The 11,594-nt window shown below is 38.6% G+C and overlaps 1 protein-coding gene across 1 annotated transcript in view; it reads right to left on the minus strand.

Annotated features, from left to right (window-relative positions):
- The window catches only part of JAKMIP1 (janus kinase and microtubule interacting protein 1), a 172,212-nt gene that overhangs the window by 5,848 nt on the left and 154,770 nt on the right, over positions 1–11,594 (minus strand). Inside the window, exons 21-22 of the mRNA XM_069793924.1 lie at positions 5,364–5,429; positions 2,228–2,272 (exon numbers count right to left, since the gene is read on the minus strand). Of these exons, the coding sequence (XP_069650025.1) occupies positions 2,228–2,272; positions 5,364–5,429 (111 nt within the window). The remainder of the gene's footprint in view (positions 1–2,227; positions 2,273–5,363; positions 5,430–11,594) is intronic.

Genomic DNA, 11,594 nt, shown 5'->3' on the forward strand with positions numbered 1-11,594 from the left:
GGCTTTGCTGTGTTACATTAATCAGAGACAGATTCACCTCTGGCAAGATGAATTAAAGGAAATTGCCCTCCACACTAGCACCACAATATGGCATGCACTCCTAGAAATGTGAGTTGAGTAGCGATGTGTCTACACAGCCATTATCCCTGTGTTATCCCCTCAAAATGCTTGCAACCAACCTTGAATTTAACTACTTAAATAGTTGCTGTTAACAGGAAGAATAGCAGGTTATATCAGCACAATGTATTTTCTGGAGATTATACTGGTAATTTTTTTTTCTTTTTTTTCTTCTTCTTTTTTTTTTTTTTTCCAAAGGGGACCCATAATACTTTCAGCTGTGTCAACACAGAAGCGTATAGATCAGGCCTAAGCCTTGAACTCATAAAAATTTTTGAAGCAACATTATCTCAAAATATTTTAAATGGAATTTTAAAAATGCTGGTGTTTCACTAAGTTTATAGAATATTTATAAAGTGTCTCTAAATGTGGCCAGTATGCTCTTCACAGTATTTAAAAACAAATATGTTCATCCAGATGTTAGTAACTCTAAGCAGGACCAGAGCAAAAAACTGGATGAAACTCCAGACTATAGCTTGGTGACTTCCTTTAACATTGCTCTTTCAGACTTACATTAACCAAAGCAGTGTCTGTCATTTTCAATCTCCACAGAACAGAAAATTCAACTCAAACTGTGGTAAGGTGAATAGTGTACCACAAGGCTCCTCCTTTCTTCAAACACATCTTTATAAGCGTATGCTCAATTTTTGACAAAATAAAGGAAATTTCAAAAGGAATGTTCAAAATGCTGTAAAAATATTGCTCAGTTTCAACTAGTTTTCAACACCCATCTAGCAACCAAAAGAAAGCTACTGCACTTGTAACAAATCAACAGCACCCTTGGATTACATTCTACCCATATGCATCTATCATCATTTTATTGCAAAATATAAAACATATGCAGCAACACTAGTAATGGAAGACCAGAGCCAGTTCCCAAGAGCATCAACAGGAAGATGATAATTGAATGTATTGGGAGCTGAATAAACCCCCAAAAGAGCCCATGATAATACAGGTCTGATTTCTCAAAAGTACTTGTGAACTGGGCAGAAGAAAATCCTGTTTCAAGCTTAATATAAGGTAAATATAATAGCTTTTTTGGGTAAATATTGTCATCACATGCAGTTTCAAAGGAGTTGATTAACTGCATTTCCTACTATAAGAAGATTCCATGAATATAATTCACAACAGATTCCAAAGAAGAAAAAACTTGGGCAAATTGTAAAGGTAAAAACATTGTGTATTTTCTGTTAAAAACAAACAAACAAACAAACAAAAAACTAAACAAACAAAACAACAACAAAAATGCTGTGTAAATATTCCATAGTTTTAAACCATAGCTTAATCCTCCAACCATTAGGTTTTTGAGTTACCATCCTTCCTGAAAGGCAGGGTGCAACTTGCATTGCTCCAGGGAAGAGGGCTAAGACTCATTTTCTAAATTGTATTTCGCTCTTGTTCTATGTGAAAGGTGAGCACTGCCACTACAGCTCCTGCTATAGCTGAAGAAATTCACTCTGTCTTTTGCATTGAGCTGAACGGATCAGGACACTGTGGAAAGGATAGTGGGAATGATGGTAGTGTCTCAAGGGAGAGACATGGAGGTTTCTCATCCTCGCCCTTTCCATGTTGCATGAGCACATGGAGGGTCAGTCACATTGCAACCTTCACATCATTTCAGAAAAGGGAAATTAGGTTATTATTTCCTACGTATTTCATGGCTTCAAGGATCTTGAGGAAGTAAAATTAACGCCTTTTTTGCATGGGTGGTGGTGCTTACAGGGCTTTGTAGAAAACAAAACTGAAAACCAAACAGTGTTTGCCACCTCTCCATCTGGCATGACAGAAGATAGGATCCTGCAGCAATAGCTGAAATTTTAGACAAAATGTACCTGCTCTGCAGAATTGAAAAGCACCTACTGCAGCTAGGGCAGTCAGTGTCTTAGAATGCAAATTCATTTCTCGTTGAAAACCCAGCGACTTTCTGCAGAAGTCTAGGAAGGTAACTGAAGGCATCCAAGTCGGATTTTATAGGTGACTCTTCCTCTCTGTGCAAGCAAAACCAGTATACCCTCCCCCACAGTTTCAGGGTCTTATGAAGACAATTCTCAAAACATGGCAAAATATAAGAGTTAAAAACTGACTACAAAGAAATATAAAGAATACCAACCACACGTCTTGGCTCAGTTGTGTCATCAAGGCCACAGAATGAATGCTAGTGAAAAAAACAAAAAAAGGAACAAAAACTATAACATAAGATCAAAAGAAAATGAGGAAAAAAGAAAAGAAAAAAGATGTAAGATATGTAATATGAAATCCAATGACATTATATCAGTTACTCTTACATCAATACTAATTGAGTTGATCTGAAAGAGAAATATAGTATACCAACCTTACTGTAAAAAGAGATAACAGGGTACAAAATTCAGTATTTGAGGGCAGCTTTACAAACAATAACACTTGTAGATTATGTAACTTCAGAAATATTAGGCTTGGCTTTGTGACTCAGTTAAGCAAGTACTTACAATTACACACCTGAAAGCTTTCCTGAACCAAGACTTACCAAGCCAAGGGCACAAACTAAATGCAACTTAAATAGTAGAGAATCAGTTATGAGAAAAGCTTGATGTGTTTAAACAGCATGTGTTCATCATGCATCAACTGAGATTTTACATTATTCTTTTGTATAGCCTTTAGAAGCAGGACAGTTTGCTGAAAAATCTATAGGGAAAATGCCGTCATCCTTATGTTCTGATCTGACAGAATTTTACATAAAACTTAAAAACTGAATCCATTCTTAAAGGAAATTAAAAAGCCATACTCATGACACAGTATGTATAAGTGGTGCATTGCCTTTAGCTACAGCCAGCAATAAGGCTTGGCTATAAATACTGCTGTTCCTTCAAAAGCATAAGACTCCTCTCCACAAGAAATTATTGTGCTCAGTATCAGCAGCATGTAGGTGTCAGTCTGCACCCACTGACATATTAAACCCTCAGAAGAACAATGAAGTAGAAGTATATCATTCATTGATTCTCTGACAACACAATCTTCCTTCCGGCAGTCAAATTCAGAATGGGATTTAATCTCAAGGAAAAAAATCAAATGTAATACAGGTAGAAGGAAGCCCTCCACCCATCCAGGAGTTGAAGGTTGATAATAGAAAATGATGAAGCTTTTTTGAGATCTCCTGCTAATGTAACATTAAGGCAAAGAGAACATTAATCATTTTAACTCATTACCAGCTTTCTGCTAAGCTTGTGATTAAGCTGTTCCTTTTCCAATACTTTTCCCCATCCATTCAACTGATGAACTAGCACAAATAATGCTAACTTCCATTTTCAAAATTAGCAGTCTGTCTAATCCAATACCTACTCTGTAAACTGTAATGGCAATGCATTAAAGGCTTACATTTTGGCAATAGCAACATCTAGAGATTTTGATGTTTTAGAATAGGTAGATAAACACTAATATTTGCAATAATCAACATGTAGAGGTATCACCTTTTCTCCTGGTTTTGGCTGGGACAGAGTTAATTTTCTTCCTAGCAGCTGGTACAGTGCTGTATTTTGGATTTAATATGAGAATAAAGTTGATAACACATTGATGGTTTAGTTGTTGCTAAGTAATGCTTATCTTAAGTCAAAGATTTTTTTCAGCTTCCCATGCTCTGCAAGCAAGCAGGTGCACAAGAAGCTGGGAAGAGACACAGCCAGGACAGCTGACCCGAACTAGCCAAAGGGATATTCCATACCATAGGATGTCATGCTCAATAATAAACTGGGTGGAGTTGGCTGGGAGGGGCTGATCACTGCTTGGGAACTTGCTGAGTGAGTGGTGAGCAATTGCATTGTGCATCACTTGTTTTTCTTGGGTTTTATTTCTCTCTCTTTTTGTTACCTTCCTTTTCATTACTATTATTATTAATTATTATTATTGTATTATTTTATTTCAATTATTAAACTGTTCTTATTCCAACCCGGGAGTTTTACTTTTTTTTTCCAATTCTCCTCCCCATCCCACAGGGAGGGGAGGAGTGAGCGAGCGGCTGCGTGGTGCTTAATTGCCAGCTGGGGTTAAACCATGACACATATCCCTCAAGTTTTCTCTGTTTTGAGGAATTGACTGTAGCATCTTAGACATCACTGGCTGTTAGGCAGGAACAGCTTCAGGTATGGAAGTGGTCTGGGGCAGAAGAGGGCAAAGGCAGCAAAAGAGCCCTTTAAGGGGAGGATACTGCTTATGTTTCTCTGCTAGTGGAAATGGCGACCACTGCCTTCCCGATGGATGCAGACAGACCAGCCCCCGATGAAGGGACAGTGACATTAGTGAGTGGTGAGGAGGTGAGGAAGAAACCTTCCCACATAGAGCAAGCTGATCCCCAAAGCCTCTCTCAGTTCTGCAAACACCACTGACCTCTTCCAACTCCCATTCAGAGTCCTCCGAAAGCCTTCCTTTTGCTCTTTTACCCCATTCTGATCCCCAAAGAAGAAAATAATGACTGAAAACTCCACTAACTTCTCCATTCAGCCCAGCAGCAGGTTTATGTAGGATTAGGTACCCATATATACCAGAGAAAACGAACCTGAGATGATGTGACTCATCTTGGGATCTAGGCACTGGTTTAGCAAAAGCAACTTAACTAAAACACTTTGCTAGGGCTTAGAGAAAGCCCCGTTGTCAGCCCATGCCCTGCAGAACAGCCTAAGCTCCACAGACCTGGGAAACACTTGAGCCCACAGTCCAGGAACCTCGTGCCACCTCTTGTTTGGGACCACAGTGATGCAAATATACTTGCTGTCTTAAGCCTCAATCAGAGCTTCCTCAAAAGAGGAGAAATTTTGGATCCAGGATATTAATTTGGAACTTGTTTCTATCTTAAAGCAAGAAATATTTGTTTGTAGTGTTTGTCCCATGCACCTCATTAACTTTGTTTTAATTTTCAGTACTTGCAAGTTTTGCAAAGCAATGTTATCTGAAGAACAGGGCCGAGCTAACCAATTCTGTCAGAGACAAATCTTTGTTTCTTGATATGAACCACAGCAAATCCTCCCCCTTCTGGTCTAGTGTCTTTCCAGACCCCTTGATTCCTTTCTGTACTTGATAGAAAACCCAGATAGCAAATAATTTTGAACAAACTAGGGACAGAGCTTCATTTCATGCAGTAATAGCTTGAACTCAAATTTTATCTTGTTTTAAAATAGATTTTGTGATATTAGGTTAAGTACTATTAACATCAATGCAACAGAGAAAAATAAATTAGTATAGAAAAAAAACCCATTGGCATTGTTCAGGCATTTATTTACCTTTTCCTCAATTTCTTTGAGTTGCCTCTTTTGAAGTTCTATTTTATCTTCCAGTTCTCGAATTCGCTGGAACAGAAAAAGCAAAGTAGGCATTATTATATCTAATTTGAAAAGTATATGAATCAAAAAGATAAGAAATAGATTAAAAATTAAGAGAACAAATGCCCATTACTAATGTAACACTTCCTTTACATTTATATTAGGCATGTCCATGGCAGGATTGCTCCATGTTTCCATAAAACCATGGCATTTTAAACAAGCTGCACATTCAGAACATCATGTTTACTACCAGGAAGTCTACTCATCACCACTCATTAACCATAATTTTAACATGTACACACAGACAATTCCAATTAGCACCAAAATTTTTGGAAGTACAACACTACTTTCTCTGCAACTGGCAGAAGTTTTTCTACTTACCTGGACAGTCAGCAGACTATACTATTACATTTAATTTTAACTCTCTATTTTCGTTTCCTATAAAACATAACTATGCTTCTGGCATAGTCACACTATACTGTAAAAACAGAGCACACAGTTTTTCAGTTCATCACCAAGACACCATCCAGAGATTCGACACCATCCAGAGATTCAGCTCCATCCTATAACCACAGCCACCTCCCACCAGTCAGAGGGAATGTCTCCTTCACCATAGCTCTCTGTATTTTTAAGGATTTTCCTTGTTCAGTTCCACAAAGGTTCTCCAAAAATACGACTGTTGTTAGGTCCACATATCCTATCTTCTGTCCCCTTGTTTCCTTTCTATAAGTTATGCCTTTTTTTAATTATTATTATTTTTATTTTTCTGGGCTTCTACATTAAGAAGATGCATTTTATTACACATCTAGTATATTGTACTTGTTACAGATAAAGTAGATTCATAAATATTTTTTTATAAGCAAAAACCTGGAATCTCCTACTAAGAGCCACGGGGAATCAAGGAGCAACTTTATATTATCAGCTTTTTCTGGATTAAGTACCTGACCTCTGCCTGGCCTACAAGAGCTAAAGTTATTAACAGTTCCTGAACTTCAAAAGAGAAATTACCATCTACTCTAATTTCTATGCATAGGCCAACAAAATTAATATAGCAGCTGCTGCACCACTCCCAAATTATTTTATTACTCCCAAATTGATTTGAACAAGAGTATCTCTTTCAAAACAACATCCAATCATTACTTATAAACCTTTGTGATTAGCTGATGTTGATAGTTGATTACCTGCATTCAATTCAAAGACCTCAGATAGTGGGAAATGCTCCACACTCATGGTAGCCCAGGACATTTGCAGCAAGGCAGCACCTGATCTAGTGACCATGTTGGTTTTGAGAACCACAAAGTTTGCCTTGAAAATTGCAAATCTAACCTGGAGCTACCCCAAAGATGAGGTACATCCAACCCTGCAGTTCACTTTGGCTAGGGCACACTACTCTCCACGCAAATATTGCAGACAGGTCACAAACAATAGCTTTGTTATTGTTGCTGCTGTTTTAAAATAAAAGATTTTGCTTAAATGACTGTTTTGAATATTATACAGGCAGAGTAAGTCAATCAAAACCTCCACTGTACCATGCTGCAATGCTCAGAGATTTCCCCAGATAATACAAAAGCACAAACCAGATTACCCTCCTGTGACACAAATGCCTGCAGCTTTGCTGACAGTAACAAATGCCCCAAGCACAGCTGTATTAATTTCACTTTTCCGCTATTAGATTTGAATTGATTCATATTTCATCACGCTGCTCAAGGCAAGTCTATCTCTCAGGCTATCATCTTCATATACTGTATGTACCAGGAATATTACAATCACTGTAAAAAGCCATGGGATGAGAAGCAGGCAGATGTAATCACCTCTGAGATCTCTGGCCCATCAGGTTACACTCCTGTTTCTCCCCCACTCATTTCAGTTTTGCTGATTCCTACTTACAACCACATCCCAGATCTGAGTGACAGACTTCAATTCTCTGGAGGTCCTGCTATGCTCTGTGATAAAATTTGACCATGGTGAGGTAAGTGGAAAAAAGCAATATTTTTAAATACCATTTTCACCTTCAAGATTTATCATGTGAGATATTTTTTTCAATATCTGCTGAGAACTCGTCTCCAGAAACAAAGGAAAATAAAAAAGCCCCCAAACATCTGGTGGCTTTCTCACCTCAGGGTTTACAGCAAGCGTTCTTTTATAAAAGAACATGTTAATTAGGATAAGATGGCATTTTTCAGATTTGGGAATTCTGTTAATTAAGTAAAAATTGAGATGTTATTATTCCCTTATGAATTTGCAATCTTTTCAAAAGATTACAGCTATTCAGCTATTCTCTCTAGCTATTCAGAATAGTTCTAAAAAAAAAAAGGCTGAGGCTTCTGTTTTCCAATTCCTACCCGTAACTCATCATAACTGTTAAACTTTGTGAGATGAAAGACAGAGAATAGTTTTAAGGTGAAGAAATACACACTTTCCTAAAAATCAGTTTAAATACAAAGACAACGTAGCGCTTGAAAGGGAATACACATAAGGTTGAATTTCTTAGCAGTGAAATCTACAAAAAATCCTCAAAAGAACTAGATTTATGTCAGTAAGGCAGATACATACAGGGTGGATATAATCAGTAGGGGAGATATTTACATGTATACATGTGTATATGTAGACCTGTTCCGGACTTGCCACCCAAGGATAATATGCTGAAGGCAGGTGACTAGTGTTTAAATAGCTAGTATTCCCCTAATATGAGCGGAAATCACAACGGCAGAAGACTTACGCTGCAAATGAGTAAGATTTTGTAACCAACTTCTTTACTACAGAATTAAGAGTTCAAACCTGGACAGGTCAGAATTTATTCTAAAACACAGCCGTGGGCTGGAGTTTTCTATCAGGTATCAAAGCTTGGCGTTGTTTACTTCTAGTTGTTTACTTGCTTTCCCCTGGAGTATTGTAGGGAGGATTATCCAGGAGGATGAAGTGGGTGTAGCTATTCCCATTAATATCCTCTGATTGCACAGGGTCAGCACTGGAAGATAACCAGCCTAGCTCAGCTATTTATATATCCTGAAAAAGCAGATTTAACTCATTTATTTCCATTTAACTGCAGAGCCGGCCTTAAAAATATATACAGGTATATGCAATTTATTGGCTGGAAAAAAACAGATTTACATCTGCATACAGTATTTAACACATAAAAATAATTATTTTCCCCCATTGCACCTATCTGCGTTTACAGCATTATCTTGATCACAAAAAGATAACAATTTCCAAAATATGACTTTAAAAAATACATGTAAGCTACATGCAATAATCCTAGCTTTAACAAAAAAAGTATCTTCTAGAAGTAGCAAGAGATGTTCCTCAGTCAAAAGTTATATTAAACTACTGAGAAGGAAATTACACAAAAATTACACATACTACTTAAGACCAAAGGCAGGACTTCTTGAGATTCAGTATAAGCACTTACATCTTTATCTACTGTTCCTTTTATTTGCAAGAATTAGCAATCAAGAAGCTGTGGACTCACTTTCACATTTTCAACACTTGATTAGGTGCTTTCAGTGAATTCTGATTTGTTTATGTTTGCAAAAGCATAACTGTGACAACAAATCACGCAGAACTATTTTATTGTTATCAAGAAATTCTACCTGCTTTCATGCTTCAGGGCATAAATCGATCAGTAAGTCGAGCTTTTCCTACTATGTCATATACAGCTATAACAGTTGTACTACAGAGGGTGCATTTGGCTCTATCCTTGACAAGGCTCACAGGAATCTTGCAGGGTAGATCCAGTGCATTTTCAACCGCACAAAAAACTACGCGAGGAAGCAACAAAATCTACTATATCTTGCCCTCAAAACATTGAGAAGTCTCGGTTGAAAAGAAAGCCACAGGCTGTTTTGTTTATTTTCTTTTTTTTAAAAAAGGGAGGGATAGAAGATATGGATAGACAACCTAAAACCAGCGCAGTGTTTGTGTTTCCTTTAAACCCCCTGCGGTGGTCACAGCAGGAGCGAGGATTAGGGACACAGTGGAGTGGGGTTCTGCTGGGTTCTAGCAATTCCTGTGTTCCTGTAGTTAATAGCTGCTCCTCCGTCACATGAGTGCACCTTTTCGGGACTGACAGGATTCGTGGGAATAACACTGTGTTGTCAAACCACGGGGCCATACAGAGGAATTACTACAGGCAAAGAAAGAGCTACAGTCAGGCAAAAATAGTGCAATGAGAAGGCGAGCATGAGAGGGAAGAGCGCAAACGTTAGGGACGTGGATTCTTAACACTGCCCACCTCGCCCGCATTCAAAACCAACCCGCCAAAACAAGGAATACTAGTTTGTCATTGATTTTATTACAATAGCAAATAAAACTTCACAAAACTTCTGGATGAGGGATGGGTAGATTTGTGAATACTCCCTACTTTCACCCACAGAGAGCTCTCCTGAGTTTTGGAAAGAGGGGTGGACGAGCACCCATTTCAGTAGGGCTGGCACCTCCGTGAGAAATCATCCTTTCCCTAGCAATGAAGTTTGCTGCCACTTCAAAGTGTCTGCAGGCAGCCAGAAAGCAGCCGGGGCCGAAAGGGCCGTACTGGTGTATGGAGGGAACAGCAGATGGCTCTGCCGGCCGGGCTACGGCCCCAACACCGACTCCAGCTCCGGCAGGAATGAGGCTCAGCTGTGAAACACATTTGCACTTCCAGACAGCCACAGAACAAAGATGCTAAAGATGCACGACATATGCCTTACTTGTTCCTTACCTGCAATTTGAACAGACTTTGAAGTTCCATTATAAAATTTTTCTTAATGGTAGTTACATGTACATTATATGTACAAAGGCAGGTGGCACAGCTATAACCCTGATGGACAGCCTAAAAATGCTAACAGTTAGGTAAGAGAGAGAACATCCAGAAGGTTCAGACAGCTAAAGCATACATTTCCCTTGGAAGTCTACAGTGCGAAGACAGGCATATGACTGAAAGTCTGCTAAAGCACCCCTAATGTGGCACCAAATATGACATTACTTTACTGAACAGAGTAAAAGGGAAGTTTACCATTAGTCATTTCCAATTGTATCAATTATATGTTCACTGACTGCAGTGATCATATACTGCCCATCCTCTTCAACCCAATGCTTGGAGAGCTCCCAAACACAAATGGCTGTCAAATTGCCCAAAAGCAGGAAATTAAACAGTTTTCTCAGCAGAAGATTCCTAATGTGCAGAAGATTCCTCCTAAACGCTCATAATCCTCATTTCCTTTCACCTCATGATGGGAAATTTGTCTTTCTGGGAAACAGGATACACTTCTTGAAGTGCAATTCTTCGCTTAAGCCATTACTTGTCTTTGGTAAACTTGGATGGCAAGTGCATTTAGTGTGTATCTTCTAATGCTGGTAGGGAAATTAAGACAATCAGCTCTTCCTTTCTGAAGTAACAGAGAGCTGAGACACCAAGATGGGACTACACATTATTACTCCCAGCACTTCTGACCTTCCTCCAGAAGGAGAGTCTCTGAATTTGCATGAAGGATTGCTTTATAGGTAGTATGCTGCCTGAGCTGGCCCATGCAGGACCAATTCAGGTGTCTCTGCACCTACAGCTCAGTTTTCCTGACAGCTGGATAATTTCCCTAGAGATTTTTGTTTTCAAAATACATCCAAACTCAGCAAAAGGCTAGATAAGCCTAGATACAAATTAATTACTGTCATGCCTCCCTTGTACAAAGGTGCAAAAAAAGGGATAATACCATTTTAAAAATTGAATTAAAGGCAATGGGTTCCTTGCAGACCATTCAAACCAGAGGTCAGGTCCAATGGAATGATATTAATGCATTGCCAGTGAAGAACCAGCTAGGTGCTGATTTCAAAAGGGAAACTTCTGTAATTTTTAGCATGGTCTGGCTCCTGTGGCTATACTGCAACCTCAAGGTCACAAGCCACATCTCTGGGATGTCTGAGGAATCAAGGTTTAGGTGAAATGCAAGCAGCATGATGCTGGATGTGTGCCTGGAAATATTACTCTACTTTCACTAACAGAGAAATTCCAATAACACAGGCTTAGAAAACTCAGCTTGCATTATGGAGCAAAGGAATACAAATAGGGAAGCTGATAGTGGAAACAGTAGTATTGCACTTCAGTTACTTAACATCATTGAATGGTTTAGCCAAAACGAGAATATTGCTCCATTCAAAAAAAAAAAAAAGTTAATTGCATTCCCACACAGTATACATGAAGTACGCATGCCAACTTGT

This window comes from Haliaeetus albicilla, chromosome 1 (genome assembly GCF_947461875.1).
Source record: "Haliaeetus albicilla chromosome 1, bHalAlb1.1, whole genome shotgun sequence".
Taxonomy (NCBI): domain Eukaryota; kingdom Metazoa; phylum Chordata; class Aves; order Accipitriformes; family Accipitridae; genus Haliaeetus; species Haliaeetus albicilla.